Consider the following 17446-nt stretch of genomic DNA (forward strand, 5'->3'; position numbering starts at 1 on the left):
ATCCATTAAAATTAAAACACATGCAAGGGAATACAAACTCATTTGGAGTACATTTTATACATGGAAGGGTTAATGACGTCATCATTAAAAAGGTTAAACGAACGAGATATAAATCGTCCAAGACGAAAATAAAATTGTATGACGATGTTAATAAATTAAAAATCCACGTTTTATTTGTGAAACTTCTCGTCGATTCTCGTTTAACTGACGTACGTACGAGTGGGTGCAACGGGTACAGAGGGGAGGCGAGCAAGGCTGTCACGTGATGCCAAAATGGGCGGGGCGAACATGACGCCAAAAGTGGGCGTGGCGTCAATACAAGCCTGCGTGTTTGTCGAGCAGAGGGATCTTGCGCTGCGGGAACTTTCTCAGGTACGTGAGTGAAAACGTAAAATTTTAGCACGAATTTACTTGAGGAATAAAATGTTAAACACATTCCGTTCGTGTTCTGCACATGTGCAGGTGTGTGAGGAGCGGGTGTGGACACGTTTTTAACTGTCGGCCCGTGCGGTTTTCTCCATGCCGGAAGCTTGCCTTTTAAAGCGCCAACTTCCGGTAAGCGCGAGACTGTCCGTCGTTGTTATGACGAACCAATCGCAACACACAAACTGTATTTGAAAGCGAATAATTTGCATGAATCGGTTTCCCCGTTTAGCATTCTCGTCATGAACCGATGGGGCATGATTAAGGAACACCAGGTTCGAATCCCATATGTCCGTTTGTCCATTTATATCCATTATTTACAAGTCTTTGTTATTCATTTTGAAGTACATTGATGTGTACTAATGTCTTTGTCCTGAGGACGAATGCGACTTATGTACAAGTTAATCTATGAGTGAGAAATGCAAAGGATAAGAAGCATTCAAACGTGTTCGGTTGTCTTACCTAGTACAGCGGCCTGTTCATGGGATGACCCTCTGTTCATGGGATGACCCTCTGTTCATGGGATGACCCTCTGTTCGTGGGATGACCCTCTGTTCGTGGGATGACCCTCTGTTCGTGGGATGAACCTCTGTTCGTGGGATGACCCTCTGTTCGTGGGATGACCCTCTGTTCGTGGGATGACCCTCTGTTCCTGGGATGACCCTCTGTTCCTGGGATGACCCTCTGTTCCTGGGATGACCCTCTGTTCCTGGGATGACCCTCTGTTCGTGGGATGACCCTCGGTTCCTGGGATGACCCTCGGTTCCTGGGATGACCCTCTGTTCATGGGATGACCCTCTGTTCCGGGATGACCCTCTGTGCCGGGATGACCCTCTGTTCCTGGGATGACCCTCTGTTCGTGGGATGACCCTCTGTTCGTGGGATGACCCTCTGTTCGTGGGATGACCCTCTGTTCGTGGGATGACCCTCTGTTCCTGGGATGACCCTCTGTTCGTGGGATGACCCTCTGCTCGTGGGATGACCCTCTGTTCGTGGGATGACCCTCTGTTCGTGGGATGACCCTCTGTTCGTGGGATGACCCTCTGTTCCTGGGATGACCCTCTGTTCCTGGGATGACCCTCTGTTCGTGGGATGACCCTCTGTTCCTGGGATGACCCTCTGTTCCTGGGATGACCCTCTGTTCGTGGGATGACCCTCTGTTCGTGGGATGACCCTCTGTTCCTGGGATGACCCTCTGTTCCTGGGATGACCCTCGGTTCCTGGGATGACCCTCTGTTCCTGGGATGACCCTCTGTTCCTGGGATGACCCTCTGTTCCTGGGATGACCCTCTGTTCGTGGGATGACCCTCTGTTCCTGGGATGACCCTCTGTTCCTGGGATGACCCTCTGTTCGTGGGATGACCCTCTGTTCGTGGGATGACCCTCTGTTCCTGGGATGACCCTCTGTTCCTGGGATGACCCTCGGTTCCTGGGATGACCCTCTGTTCCTGGGATGACCCTCTGTTCCTGGGATGACCCTCTGTTCCTGGGATGACCCTCTGTTCCTGGGATGACCCTCTGTTCGTGGGATGACCCTCTGTTCCTGGGATGACCCTCGGTTCCTGGGATGACCCTCTGTTCGTGGGATGACCCTCTGTTCGTGGGATGACCCTCTGTTCCTGGGATGACCCTCTGTTCCTGGGATGACCCTCTGTTCCTGGGATGACCCTCTGCTCCTGGGATGACCCTCTGCTCCTGGGATGACCCTCTGCTCCTGGGATGACCCTCTGCTCTGGGGATGACCCTCTGTTCCTGGGATGACCCTCTGCTCCTGGGATGACCCTCTGCTCCGGGGATGACCCTCTGTTCCTGGGATGACCCTCTGCTCCGGGGATGATCATCTGCTCCTGGGATGACCCTCTGCTTCCGGGATGACCCTCTGCTCCGGGGATGATAATGTCATGGCTACAATGAATTCCTTTCACATATAAATAGTTTATTCACCGATTGATGTTTGGCCAGTTCAACTTTGTGACTGACTGTGGGGAAAATGTTCGATCCTTCTCCAACCTCAGTGGCACAGGGGGTATAAGTTTGGAACCAACAGGGATGAATGATTTTCCATGTTTGGTCAGAATGCAGTCTTCTGGAAATCTGGTCTGATACACGTTTGATCAGGGTTCACTTTGGTCACTTTGGTCTGGAAACGATGTTTGACATGTTCAAAGTAAGTGACATGTTCGGATCCCGACCCAGTAACTGACATGCGTGCACAGTTGCTCGGCTCAATGTTAACATTGATGACCTGTCTGTTACCAGTGGTTGTTGTTTGTTGATATTAAACGTCCCTCGATGTTTGGCGGCTTTCGCTGACTCCCGAACCAAATTACAGTTTTTTTGTTCTGATTGACTGCGGTCACTGTCATTGGGGAATGGAGTGGACATGGTAGAGCAAGTAGAGCAAGCACAGACATCACAATCACGATAACCCACATTTGAAGGTGCTGTTTCACCTATAATTTTGCAAGATCATGAGAAACAATCAAATGGAAAAAGCCAGTAATTAGGATTCATGGTAAACATGGTCCATGAAATCATGTTGGCATTCGGAATAATTTGAGCGTGATAACACAGCTGTAACGTTTTGTGAAAATTTGATAACTAGAGCCTTTATACCAGGTGTCCTGCATACGCAGTTCACCTGAAACTTTTACAGCTGCTTGTTTTGCAGTTTCCGTTTTTGGCATTTGTTTACCAAACGTATTACCTTCCATTTTCTGTGTGCGCTTCCTTATGTTCCAAGGTTGAGTCTTTCAAACACAAAACAACCCTTTCCGTTCCTAGTTTGTTTTATTTATTTATACATGGTCTCCGGCTCATACAGAAGCTGCAACACAAATCACACATGTACACACACACACGGAGGGGGGCGGGGGGTCAAACCTGGAACCACTTCAACCCCCGGTAGACCTCCTTAAACCCCAATTTTTTAATTTCGGGAACAAACTTGAGTTGCAGCATTCCAAAATATCATTTCAGCCAAGTTTGGTCACAATCCCATCAGCAGTTTCGGAGAAGTTGCAAGTGTTTACGGACTGATGGACCCATTCCAAAAGCTCCCTGGAACTAACTTCCAGGTGAGCTAACAAGAAGTCGTGTTCTTCTTCTTGCTTTAATGTCCACGTTTTCGACCCATACGTCAAGATTGGGAGAACCAGGACTCGATGCAGTCCAACTTTGGTGTCACATTGGATGTCTTTTACCATCCAAATACTATGTAGCCGCTGAAATGTTCTCAGTTCTTTCCCAATTTTTACGTACATCCGAGGAACGATACACCTTGCGGTGCAACTCCCTGCCCACGAAGCATCCGACAATTTATAGTCTGGTTATTCTAACCCAGGTGATGTGGCTCACAGGTAAGTTTGCTACCTCTGCGTCATCCTGCCCGGACTTGTTGGAATTGTATTGTTTCGCAAGAGTTTACCTCCAGCTGATCCTCTCCTGTGTCAGAATGTGTGGTCTTTTTGGATACAGGATCCAGGCTCTAAATTATCAAAATGTGGTCTCGTACAATGTCATTTAATCAAGGCCACACGCAGCACGTCGCAGTATTGCATCAGCCCTGTCCCGAAATCCCATCCACTGATGTCATTTGGAATTACTGCGACTTGATGCTCGGAGCTGAACAAACAATGATCAATCCAGACCATTCGATAATTACAACAAGCTTGAACGACACTCGGTAGAAGGTATTACATACCTCCACCAGGCTGAACAGTTTACCTTTTGTATCCCATTGATCTGGACCTGAGCCAAAATCGAATCGGCTTGTTCTTCTCACCTGCCCAATTCATTCCCCAAGTTTTGTCCACAACTTTTTGACATGTCATGACATATATCGTTTTTGACCCTATCAGTCAATGGTGAAGAATCACGTAAATAATTAAAAAATATTCTATCCGGATCCGGAGTCGGACCTTCACCAAAGTCGAATCAATTCGTCCTCGTCATCACACACCCAAACTGTCCCCAAAATTTCGTCCCAATCTGTCCATAACTTTTTGAGATTTCCCGCACACAGACAAACAGACAGACAGACAGACAGACGGCTTAGGTGGAGGAGGTAAAAATGTTCTCATTCAAAAACAGTTTAGCATTTCATTGTAATGAGTTTGTTTGAAAGTGACTTCACTTGTTTGTTTTTTCTGTCTTTCTGTGTTTCCATATCTGAAGCTGAGTTACAATTTATCAATACAGTAGTAGCGAGGAATCGCTTTCGATCTCATTGCCTTAGAGAGGTGAAACGAGCTTGGGATTTCCAAACCACAAGTGCCTTCCGGATAACCTGGTGGCTGCACCTGGCACTAATTCTCTTAATCGGCAAAGAATATGTGCTGTTGCTAATTGGGAAACCCATCTCAAATATGACAAAAAGAATATAATTAATTTTTTTAAATGAGCTCCAGCAGCATCAGTTCAAAGTTTACAAACCGCTCAGATGATTCCCAAGTTTGATGCTCCGGCTCAAGAGCAGTAGAGTATTGGTGTCTTATTCCAAGAGATAACTCGGAACCAACAACAACAATAACAACAAATTATGGTGACATGCAGTAAATAGTCTTTACAGCCGTCTCCCGTCCCCTTTTTAGTCTCGCCCTGTAGGGGATGCAAGACTATTGCATCCTCTGTCTTTGTCTGTCTGTATGCGTGTCTGCATCTATATATTTCCGCTTTAATAATGGTTTTCTCTGCAACTGCTTGTCCAATCTATGCAAAACTTTAAACATAGGAGCGACTCCCCATGGAGAATATTTTATTGCTAACTCCGACGTCATAGGTCACATGGTATGGCAGCCACATTGCATTAAAGGGGAAAAAAAATCGCACATCTTTGAAACCGCTGAACCAAAAAAAATTGAAACTTGGTATATGTCAACGACTCCTCGTGGGGTACATAGGGTGATAATTATGACGTCATCGATGAAGTGGCATTTCAGCCATGATTGGTTGAATTGAAATCCTTATCGGATAAATCCGAAACTTATATATCTGATCTACGACCCGATGTGAGTGAAGAATTTAATTTATCACGTTTAATTTTTTCTTACTTTAATTTATAATTAATTAATTAATTAATTTAATTTAATTTATTTTATTTTATTTTATTATTAATTTAATTTTTAATTAAATTAATTACTTATAATTTAATTATTACTTTAATTTAATTTAATTTAATTTAATTAATTTAATTAATTAACTAATTAATTAATTAATAATGTAATTAATTTAATTAATTAATAAGTTTAATTTAATGTATTAATTTAATAATTAATTACTTATAATAATGTGAGTAAATATAGTTTAATTTAATTATCACGTCACGTTTAAGTGAGTTTAATTGGCCACTTTTACACACATTTTACAAGAGACTTGCCACTTTTTTTTTTCTTTTTTCTTTTTTTTTCTTTTTTTTTTGTATACAAGATCGAGGCTCGTGAAAGAGCGAACATTAATCACACAGAAAGACAAACCGACACATAAAACATATAACATCGGGAGCGGTAGACAAGATGGGGAGAGAGGGGGAAGGACACAAACACAACATTTGAGAGCAGGGACCGAGAGACATGGAGACATCGAGAGATCTGAGAGAGGGCGAGGGCTTTGGGGGGGGGGGGGGCATGGGAAGGGGGCGGTGGGAGAGGTATAAAACATATGGACACTGCCAGGACTTCCAGGAAAGAAGTTGGAATTTCAAACAAGGTGGATCTGGGGTGAATTAGCGGGGGTAGAAAAGATCAAGGTTTTGGATGGGGGAAGATAAGAGATGGTGGTGAACAGCTGTTTTAAAGACCTGGAGGGAGGAGTGGGATTGAAGGGAGTGAGGGAGTTTGTTCCAGAGGCGGGAGAAAAGAGGAATGAAAGAGTGAAGGTGAGCAGAGAGCCGAGATTTCGGCAGTTTAACCATCAGAGGGTTGCTGGCAGATCTTGTGCGACCTGTAGGAATATTTGGGGGACAGAGCACAGAGAGAGCTGGGGGTGCAAGGCCGGAGAGGAGTCGGTAGAAGACAGAAAGACCACCTACCTGCCTGCGGTGAGTGAGTGAAAGGCCCTCAGAGATAGCTTCATCGCGGGAGATTCCAATAATTCTGAAAGCTTTGGTTTCAACAGCGTGAAGCCGAGCTAGGTGTGAGGCAGGAGCACCGGCCGATAGGGGAGAACAGTATTCCATTGAGCTGCGGATGAAAGCCTTGTATGTGGTGAGGAGCTCAGGTGTGCCGAGGAAGGACTTCGCACGACGGAGGATGCCCAGTCGGCGACTGGCTTTGGAGGCCAGCTTGGAAATGTGGTTTTCCCAAAAAAGATCATGGCAGATAGTGAGACCCAAAATCTTGAGCGACAGAACTTCTTGGAGAGGATTGTTGAGAAAGTAGATGGGAGGGTTGTCCAGTCGATCTTTTCGGAGAGACATAGTAAGAGTGTGAGATTTGTCAGGATTGAAAGACATGTTCCACTTGTTTGACCAGTCTGTGATTTTGTCCAGGTCTTCAGAGAGTGAGGAGGCAGCAGACTGCCGATCTGAGGGAAGAGGAATGGAGCGGCAGAGAGTGGAGTCATCAGCAAAGAGATAGAGAGGATTTTCGAGAGAGTCAGAGAGATCATTGATGAAGACCAGAAAAAGCACGGGGCCCAGAACACTGCCTTGGGGAACTCCAGCCTGAACAGGAAGAGGAGATGAGAGAAACCCATTCAGGGCCACACGTTGACGACGACTAGAGAGGAAGTCCGCCAGCCATGCGTGGAGATTTCCATGGATACCAAAGGAGGAGAGTTTGGTGAGCAGAGCGGGGTGCCAGACCGTGTCGAAGGCACTTGATATGTCGAGGGAGACAGCTCTAATTTCCTGTTTGGCATTGAGGACCTCCATCCATTGTTGAGACAGCAGAAGCAGCATGTCCAGAGTAGAGTGACCTGGTCTGAAACCAAATTGATGATCAGAGATCAAGCCATTGGAGAAGAGGAAAGATTTCATATCCGAAGCAATGATGGATTCCATGACTTTGCTGATAATTGGGAGAAGGCTGATTGGTCTGTAGTTGCTAGGATCTGTTTTTGCACCTTTTTTGTGCAAAGCGGTGATGTTGGCTGATTTCCAAGCAGATGGCAGTTGACCTTGAGCAAAAGAGAGGGTGAAGAGAACAGAGAGAGGGTGAGATAGAGCAGCAGAGCAGGATTTTAGGACCCATGGGCTGATGCCGTCGGGTCCAGTTGCAGAATCAGAGTCGAGGGTTGACAGAAACTTTTCCACCTTGTCAGGAGGAAAGGACACGGAGTCCAGGAGCAGCAGGGTACGACTGGGTATGGTGGGTACAGAGAGGGATGGGTTTGGGACACAATATTTAGAGGCAAACACAGAGTTGAGGCATTCAGCTTTTTCACGTGCGGAGTCAGCTGTGTAGCCGTTTGAGGTAAGGGAGGGGATGGAGGGGGAACAAACACCAGAAACGGATTTGACCAGACGCCACCAGGATTTGGAAGAGGGAGACAGATAAGAGAGTTCGGTCTTGAGAACGGAGAGATATTGTTTCCTGGCTCTCCTGAGGGTGGACACACACTTGTTTCGGGCTTTGTGAAAGGAAATGAGATTTCCTTCCGTTGGATTTGCTTTCCAGGAGACGAAGGCAAGTTGTTTCTGGGCAACAGCCTCACCACAAGATTCCGTGTACCATGGACGGGAGGAAGGGTATGACAACTGAAGACGAGATGGGATAAATCTGTGCATGAGAGAGAGCAATTTACTTTGGAAGAATTCCCAGGATGAGTTGATGTCAGAGGTGGTAGAGATGGGAGACCAGTCCAGATTATTGATGGCTGCTTGAAGACCGTGCCAGTTGGCCTGAGTGAAATGCCAGACTCGTCGACGCTGAGCAGGCTCCCTGAGGATGGTCAGAGAGATGTCCACTTTAACAAGGACATGATCAGATGATCCGATCGGAGCAGAAGAAGAGCAGCAGACATTTTCAGGGAAGTTAGTCATAACCAAGTCCAGAAGAGAAGATGTTCCGTTGACTGAGATCCGGGTCGGGAAATTGACAGATTGTGTCAGTCCCAGTGAGTCGCAGAAGTCCTTTGCTGAGGAGCCATGGCTGGTGAGAGAGGTACCCACACCCAGCCAACTGGCATGATGACAGTTGAAATCACCACATATGAGGAAGAGAGAGTTGGGATGAGTAGATAGAAGTTGGTCCATATCATCAGACAGCGAGATGTAGATGGAGTCATCACTGTTTGGTGGACGGTACAACACACATATGAACAAGAGGTGGGAGCGAAGGGGAAGCCATAGCCAGAGGTATTCTTGGGGGTGAGGTGGAGAGAGTGCAGTGCAGGGCGAGTGAGGAAGAGAGTTTTTGATAAAGATAGCAACCCCGCCTCCAGGACGAGGCTCAGGTCTATCATACCGGAGGAGGGAGTAGCCCGGGAGAGATACTATGGAATCAGAGACATCATAAAGGAGGAAAGTTTCTGTTAAGCAGATCACGTCTGGTTTGACAGAAGCAACCTGTATGGAGAGATCAGTTAAGTTTGAACGAAGGCCCCGGATGTTTGAGGTCCATACCGTTAATGAAGAGGAAGGGGGGGCATCAGATACAGAACAGGGGGGAGGAGGGGTAGGGTAAGATGTGGAAGAGGTGGAAGAGGTAGGGAGAGCTGTTGAAGGTGTGTCAGAGATTTCAGAATAGCTCGGAGAAAGGGAAGGATGGGGCGGACAAAAGGTTTGATGGTGATTGGGTGAGCCACAATGAGGTGTTATTTGAGGAGGGGGAAGAGCGAGGCAGAAGGTTGGGGGAGATGGAGGTGAGAGTTTGAAGGGGGAAGAAGTGGGGAGGACGCTTTGAGGAGGGGGAGTGAGAGGGGGGAAATTGAGAAGCAATGAGGGTGGGGAGATTTGAAGGGGAGGGGGGAGTTTGGGAGGGAAGGGACAAGGGGAGGGATTTGAAAGGGATGGGATATGGGGGGAGATTTGGAGGGGAGGGGTGAGGCAGGAGTCTAGGAGGGGAGGGGCGAGGGGGCGTCTTGGCAGGGAGGGGTGAGGGGGTAGTTTAGGAGGGAGGGGGCAAGGGGGGAGATTTTAAAGGGATGGGTGATGGGGAAGATTTGGAGGGGAGGGGTGATGGGGAAGATTTGGAGGGGAGGGGTTATGGGGAAGATTTGGAGGGGAGGGGTGAGATTGGATTTTTGAAAGTGTACGATTTATGGGAAACGAACATTTATTGCAAAATGAGTTTCTTGTGACCTTCGAGTTAAAAATACGTTTAAGGACGCTGGATGGAGGATGGAGTGCAGGAGAGTTTAGGGAATGTAGAAAAAAGGCACTATAGGAGATGGATATTTTTTTGGGGATGAATTGATTTGGTGAGCAAGTCGAAAGCAGCCTTTTAAAGAAGAAGAAGAAAAAGGTGTTATAAAATATGACGGAATACATAACTTGAGGGGAAAGTGTAAACATTGAAGGTTAATGAGTGAAAACTATCTGGGGAAATGGGGGAGAAACACGTGGTCGAAGAACGAACGAACGAATAAGAATGAATAAACGAATGAGAACAGAGAAGGAAATGTTTTTGTTTTGTTTTTTTGTTTTTTTTTGAGTTGAGATTTACACAAGGAAGTAGGCTATGGGTGAAAAGACTGGGAATACAGAGAACGAAAGTTATTGGATCACAAACGACGGACCGCTGAGAGAAAAACAAAGCCTCAAGGTTGTACAGTGCACACTGTACAAGGCCTCAAGACATGACACGAATTAACACGATTTTCAATACAGGTATGAAAGATTTGCACCGAAAAATCTTCGTCGGGACACAATATACGTACAACACCATAAATAAATACAGTTTTAACGAAAATACAAATGGGAACAATCACTTAACTTCGATTTCAAATCGTTCGCGACGCGGCAAAGGCCTTGCTCGCGACACGGCAAACAGACGATCAATTTATGAAAGATAAACACCGAGAAACAACCAAAGTTGCACACAATAACTTCACACACCGAAAGATAAATACAGTTTCGACAAAATACAATTGTGAACAGACTTAACTTCGAAAAACGTGGAGACCGTGTGGAGCTTCGAAAATCCCTCCCACCGTCTCCGAGATCTCGCGAGACCTCCAACACACATTTTCAATATATTTGCCACTTTTACACACATTTTACAATATATTTGCCACTTTTACACACATTTTCAATATATTTGCCACTTTTACACACATTTTCAATATATTTGCCACTTTTACACACATTTTCAATATATTTGCCACTTTTACACACATTTTCAATATTTCAAACCCATGCCAAGAAACTGACATAATAGGGTGCATGGATGATACAGGTATATGGGCCGTAATATCAGTGGGCCATAATATGGTACCGTGTTCAGTTAACGATGGTATTTTTGTTCAGAGTTAAGACGTGAGGTGAGTTAACTACGCGCTCTGTACGAGTGCCATTCTTAAATTGTTTTTTTGCAGCATAATTTCTCAACAGCATCTAAATGTTTATTATATATTTACTAGGGCAAGAAAATATGCCACTAATACAGAAATGTATCACATTTTAACAAAATAAAAGGATTGGGTGCGATGTTTTGAATGTAGAAGCCTTCACTTGAGGTGATCTCGGCCTGGTATACCGGCTCTGAATGTATTGTCTCGTGGGAACAAGATTGCATCCACCTGTGGTGGGTGAGAGATCCAAATATGATTTGGATGTCTCATTACTCTCCTTTAATACTCACACCGATGTCCCATCCCAGTTTGTGTGAAATCATTCACTCTGGCGTCATTTCTATCTCTACATTGAATGTATGTTTTCTTTTTCTCATTTCTCCCTCCCTGCTGCCTTGCTTGGCTTTCTTAATTGTTATTTATAATTAACTTGGTTTACATCTGTTTTGCCTTCTCTTGTTGCAGGTGAATACATAAAGGAAAGTGTGGAAAGCAGAGACTTGAAGAGGGGGGCAGCACACCGGCAATGGCGACCCACTGTCTGCCAGACCTGGACAGCCGATTTCTGGCAGACAACTTGCTTGACGATGATGATTGGGGTAATTAGTTATCTGCTGGAGCTGGATGGTGTTACTTTATTTTGAATCTGGTACTTCTGTTTAAAATGACTGTTTGAATTGAAAATAAATTCAACAATACCAGACTCGGTGGCGTAAAGGTTCGAGCATCCGCCTCGAGTCTGGAAGGTCGGCGGTTCGAACCCAACACCGGCCGCGTCATACCAAAGACTTGAAAAATGGTACGTGCTGCTTCCTCGATTTTGATGCTCAGCAAGAGGATAGAGCACAGACAAACAACCATAGATTGACAACCATTGTGCGAGTTTGATAAGCCGAATCGCCCCTTGCATTTAGGTTCCTCGTCAGGAAACTCGTCTTATACATTATGTTGCTGGTATGGCATTAGTAAGATTATAAATGTGATGTTATATTTATGCTTTCACAATTTTAAATGTCATGAAGATCTTTTGTCAGAAATGTTTGTTTGTTTTTCAACACCTGACTCTGCAGCCGCAGGTGTTCAAATTTAGCCTCCTGCTTGGCTAATGATTGTAAAAGAGTATTGGGTTACATCGACTCGACTCCGAGTGATCCCAACTGAACTAAAAGTGTGTTCGCAATATCTGTGTTAATATTTGTAGTCTAGCTGTGTGAGCATTGTTCTTGCCTATCAAGAGGCAGAAAAAAAAGTAAAAGGCCTTGTGTGACTTCCGTTAGTAATTGTGAGCACATGATGATGCACCAAGAATGTTTCCGCCATGTTGATTGGTCCCTTCATCTGTTAATATGACTTCTGACATCACTACACTTATCCATCATTCCGGATTTCTGTGCATCTTGATTCTCTGAGCATACCTTGACTTACGGCGATTACACTATCGATGCTGGCAGCTTGTTGATTATTTTCGGTTACCAGTTGAAATCGTTAAAATTGTAAATCCACCCGCCAACATCGATGTATTGATTATACCAAGAGGACCCGCGTCGGTACTTCCGGTTCCGGGTCCGAACACGTTGGACGTTGGTTTTTTTTCCTGCATCTTCAAAGCTATGCAATATGTCTCGAAGCTCGAAGCGAGTTTTTTGCACCAGATCCTGTCCCGTTCTGTTGTCGTTTCATCCCCGTGCTGCTAGTTGTGTTGTAAACCCAATCCCGCGTCTCAACCTTTACGGGGTGTCTTCCCCATCATGGTCTTCTGTTCCTCCACGTCTCCCTCTATTTTGTCCCTCTACCCAGCTGTTGGTGTCCCTTCCTTCCACTACCCTTCCCACTGTTCTTGTCATTCTGTTATGGTCTAGTCCGTTCTGTGTTCTACCTCCTCCAAGAGCATCGCCATTGTGTACAAAATACAAGCAAGTAAGCAAGCAGTGCATGGAAACATTTAACGAGACAATATGGCGTGGTGGTCGATTTCAAGTGGGTTAACTTGGTGTTATTTAACGCACAGTAAAGAGGGGTTATTGGGGCGATACGCTTGCACCACGACGATGTACCACCAATTTATGAGTGTTAACATCCGTGTCTGCTTTCCTCGATAGAGTAATCTGCACACTACCGGGTGTATTGTGTTGCTTATCATTAGCAAGGACTAAAAAGCATTATTCTTTTCTTTACAGGTGTGGGAGAGTTGGAGTGTGGGGAAATCGAAGATTTGGATCAGATATTGGATTCGCTCCGCCAAGAGATGGAGGTAAAGATTTGAAACTTCTTGTCCTCTCTTCCCAACGTTGGGTTTAACAAGCATAACGCAGACTCGGTACAGAACATGTCGGTGAAATGATACTTGTTATGCAAAGCCTCTGGAGGAATCTTTATTTATTTATATATTTTTTACTTAAAATATATATATATATATATTTTGTTTTTATTTTTTGGATATAAAATCTAGGCTCGTGAAAGAAATGGTGACTGGGCAATAGGGCAGCAGATTGATGCAGCAAACAAGGGAATGAATCATAGCTGACATGATTCATTATTAGTATATAACCCTGGTGTTGGGCTAGCGGCTAGGGTGCCAGCTTAGGATCCTAGGATCTTGGGTTCGAATCCCGGTCGATCGCTGAATTAACGCCAGGGGGGTTGACTCAGCCTGTCATCCTTCCGAGGTCGGCTAATTGAGTACCAGTTCACTGGTAATTCCCTGCTTGTCGTAAAAGGCGACAAACAGGGTTGGCGGCAGGAAGGGCATCCGGCCGTAAAACATTGCTTCAAAAAGGGGACCAAAAAAAACAACAACAACCACGGTCCCCGAAAAAGGCCAACACCTGCTTTGCAGGGAAAAATGGCCTCTAAAAGTGGGGGTTTTTTTAAATATAACTATTTATAGTCAGGTCAGAGTCGATGTCATCTGAGCGACTCTGCCAGTTAAGGATGTAAAACTTTCTGGTGTCAAAAATTTCCAAAAGCTGACCTCGTATGACTCACGGTTGACTCTGATCAAGGCAAGGCTGAAGGCCGAACAATGGATGGAGGCCCTGAATGTCAATGTGGTCATGGCTGCCCTGAATGTCAATGTGGTCATGGCTGCGTCTTTGGAAATATCCCAGACAATACAAACATGGCCATACTTCCTTTCTGGCTTTCTAATTTCCTCCACTCGTGCTGTCATTGCATGGCGCTCAACAGAATCCTTTCATCTCCTCTCCAACTAGAGGCTGGAATGACCCCAAGGCAGAAGGATGGGCTCAGTCCTTTTCTTCTTGTACATTTATGAAGCCTGGTGTTGGCTTAGCGGTTAGGGTGCCGGCTTGGGATCCTAGGATCCTGGGTTCGAATCCCGGTCGATCGTTAAATTAACACCAGGGGGGTTGACTCAGCCTGTCATCCTTCCGAGGTCGGCAAATTGAGTACCAGCTTGCTGGGATGAATGATCCCAGTGTGTACCCCGGTTTAGAATAGGTACACCGTATCCCTGCGCATCGTAAGAGGCGACTAAGGGTTGGCGTCAGGAAGGGCATCTGGCCATAAAAACATTGCCTCAAACAGGGAACCATGATAGTCATGGGGCCCGCAAGGCCAACCCCTGCTCTAGCGGGGAAAATGACCTTAAAACGATCATTCATATTCATATATTCATATTCACATTTATGACTGCTTCAATGTCCTGGAAAACCCCCTTTCACTCTTTGCGGATGACTAAGTTATTGCTATGATGCCACATCCCACCGACAGGCTGAGAGTGGCTGCTGACAAGAAAAGATTGTGCTGGTCTGACTCTTGTATCATGCCATTCAATCCTGGCAAATATCATATTCTCACCCAGTCTGTCTGGGAAGGTTGACGAACAAGCTCACCTATCCACAATAGATAGTATCTATTTCCACAATCAACCACAGGAAGAGGTTCAGTATCTCAAAGCTTTGGGCCTCACGATCAACCATAACATCTCCTGAGCAGCCATATTCAAAGCTGGCTTCCAAAACCATGTGAAGATTTGACATCCTACATCGGGGCAAAGCCTCTGTCCATAGTGCACTGCAGGACTGCTCTCCTCTATATGCTGGTTCTCCTCTTCATACCCATCTCTCCTCGATGCTGAGGAATCCAAATCTATCAATATCATGGCGTCTCGCACAAAGAAGCAGGGCCCGGAGCCTGCTGTTCTCTCAGCATGGGTTAGTGGCTTCTCTGCTTTCTACCACCTCTCCTCCAGCCTTACTCCCTGTTTTTTCATCCCTCTGTCCCACCACATTCCCTTCATATTGCATGTTATTCTAGTTACTGTATATACTGTACTTGAACACTGCAGGATATTGTATTCTATGAAGTCTCTCGTTGTTTTTTGTTGTTATTTTGAGACCATCCACAAAGTGAAAGTGTACTGGGTAAGGAGCATTGGGAAAAACAAGTTGGAGATGCGGGAAATAGTTGTAGGCACAGGGTAGTAACATACAGGTATAGTATTTGACCACAATCTAGGAGAAAGGTTGGGAGGAGAGGTGAAGGTACACAACAATTACATTTGCTTCAATACCTTGTAAAAAAAAAAAAAAAGTTTTGGGAATCATCATTTGGAAAAAAAATCGGAATTTTTTCATGTCTCAGATTCTTGAAATCTGCTGAATGGATGTTGTGAAAGTTTTATCTCAACTCGTTCTCGTACAACTTTAAACATTATTTTTGGAGAGTATTCCAAGTCCACTGCCACCACCCTCCACCCTTGTCCTCACCTCCACCCCCAATCCTCCCACCTCTGCTTATTTATCTCATGATCCACCTACTCTTTTAGCTTGGAGAGGAAATCAAGTTTGATTTGGACTCTATTCCAGTGGATGTGAGCGGGCCTTGGGCTGGAATTTATCAACAAGTATTTGCTGGTAAGGAAGAGCAAAGATTTCCAACAATAACAATTACCAATTTGAGAAAATATAAATGTTGCAGGTGAATCGTCACCCATTTAATACTTTGATTATCTTGCATGTTTAGCAAACTGAATTAGTTCCAATGTAACGTATAGATTACCTCGTAGGAGATTTGCAGTTGACGTTGTCGTGATTCCATTTCGGAAAATACCCTTCGTCGAACTTATTTTCAAAAAAAACTTCAATAACTCACTTTTTTAATTGGATGAAAGCAAATGGGGGGAAAAGTCTACCATTACTACAACGGGTGTTTGACAACTTTGTTTCAACGGTACCGAAACATCTCACCACTTGCTTTTCTCTTCTACACAGAAACGGAAGTGAAATGTGAACCTCCCTCTCCCCCTACAGTGCAGGTCTGTATGATTTGCCTGTTTATTAATTTATTATACAAATTATTGTAACGTTTGAACTGTAACGTGTCCTCCATTTCTGGTATGTTTATTATAGCTCAAACTATTCTCAGAATAGGTAATTTTTAGGTCATCTCATCTTGATTCTCGAAGAGATGAATGTATAAACGGGTTTTAATGTCCAGTCGTCCGTCCGTCCGTTAACATTTTGATATTTTTGCTACTCCTCCATTATTCAGTATAACTCCACAAAAATTGTTCTGAAACCTCACGCATAGATACAAGACAGTAGCCCGCACAATTGCTCAGGCTTCGATTTTTCGATTCCGGATCATGGGGTCTCCCAGGTGGGTCCCAGAAAATCAGCAGAGGTCTGAACTACAACTTCAAGAGATGACCGGCAGCCCACTCGGGGTTATTTATTTATATACAGGTACACTTTACCATCACCGCCACCAACATGCCACCTTTAATTATTTATTTGTATATGCGTTACCATAACTACAACCTTGGATTATTCATATATTCTATACACTTTACCATCACCGACAACCCCCCCCCCCCAACCCCCTCCTCCTCTCCCACAATGCAATCCGGGCAGCGCTGTCATGGTCAGAGTGCCGATCGTTCCCCATGGACCAGCCCTTTCTCCCTTGTCTGTCTCTCTTTCTTTTTATATCTCTCTCTTTCTATCTTTCTCTCGTTCTCTAACTCTGTCGTGGCCTTGACTTGGTGAAGGCGGGTACTCCATTCTGGATGTGGGGGATCTCTGGGTCGATCCTGTGAGATCGATCGGCTGTCTCTGTGCTGCGGGCTGGTTTGAGAGAACTATCTGGAGCTATGCAACAACAACAGCATGCCCCCAACAATTATCTGTGACACCTCTTTGCAGTGGTTGTACCCCCCCCCACCACCCCCCCCCCCAATGCAATTTGGGGGCCAAATCTTTCACCATGCTTCCCGGACTCGTCAAGGCAGCGCTGTCACAGCCAGAGTGCCGATTGTTCCCCATGGATCAGCCCTTTCTCCCTTGTCTCTGTCTTTCTTTCTTTCTCTCTCTTTCTTTCTCTTTCTTTTTATTTCTCTCTCTTTCTCTCTTTCACTAACTCTGCCGTGGCCTTGACTTGGTGAAGGTGGTTGCACCACGACCACATAGATAAGTCCGTAAGGCTTTCGACTCAGTTATTCCGGGAAACACCCCCGGTATGTAACACGCGGGTTTAAATGGATAGCAAATGCTCTGGTTTTGCACCACGAGCGTGGGTGATTCCACTAAACAGCTCTAGTACGTGATGC

General features: G+C 45.2%; 1 protein-coding gene across 9 annotated transcripts in view; it reads left to right on the top strand.

Moving 5' to 3' along the window:
- Nucleotides 1–241: 241 nt before the first annotated feature.
- LOC137417662 (cyclic AMP-dependent transcription factor ATF-6 alpha-like) overlaps nucleotides 242–17446 on the top strand; it is a 61816-nt gene continuing 44611 nt past the window's right edge. The window contains exons 1-6 of one of the 9 annotated variants that reach the window (XM_078771800.1): nucleotides 242–372; nucleotides 463–555; nucleotides 11341–11474; nucleotides 13053–13126; nucleotides 15665–15752; nucleotides 16110–16153. In XM_078771800.1, the coding sequence (XP_078627926.1) occupies nucleotides 11402–11474; nucleotides 13053–13126; nucleotides 15665–15752; nucleotides 16110–16153 (279 nt within the window). In that variant the 5' untranslated portion in view covers nucleotides 242–372; nucleotides 463–555; nucleotides 11341–11401. The remainder of the gene's footprint in view (nucleotides 373–462; nucleotides 556–11340; nucleotides 11475–13052; nucleotides 13127–15664; nucleotides 15753–16109; nucleotides 16154–17446) is intronic. The other 8 variants (XM_078771798.1, XM_078771799.1, XM_078771801.1 and 5 more) reach the window with 8 other exon arrangements.

The sequence above is a fragment of the Myxine glutinosa genome, chromosome 2 (assembly GCF_964187855.1).
Source record: "Myxine glutinosa chromosome 2, kmMyxGlut1.1, whole genome shotgun sequence".
Taxonomy (NCBI): domain Eukaryota; kingdom Metazoa; phylum Chordata; class Myxini; order Myxiniformes; family Myxinidae; genus Myxine; species Myxine glutinosa.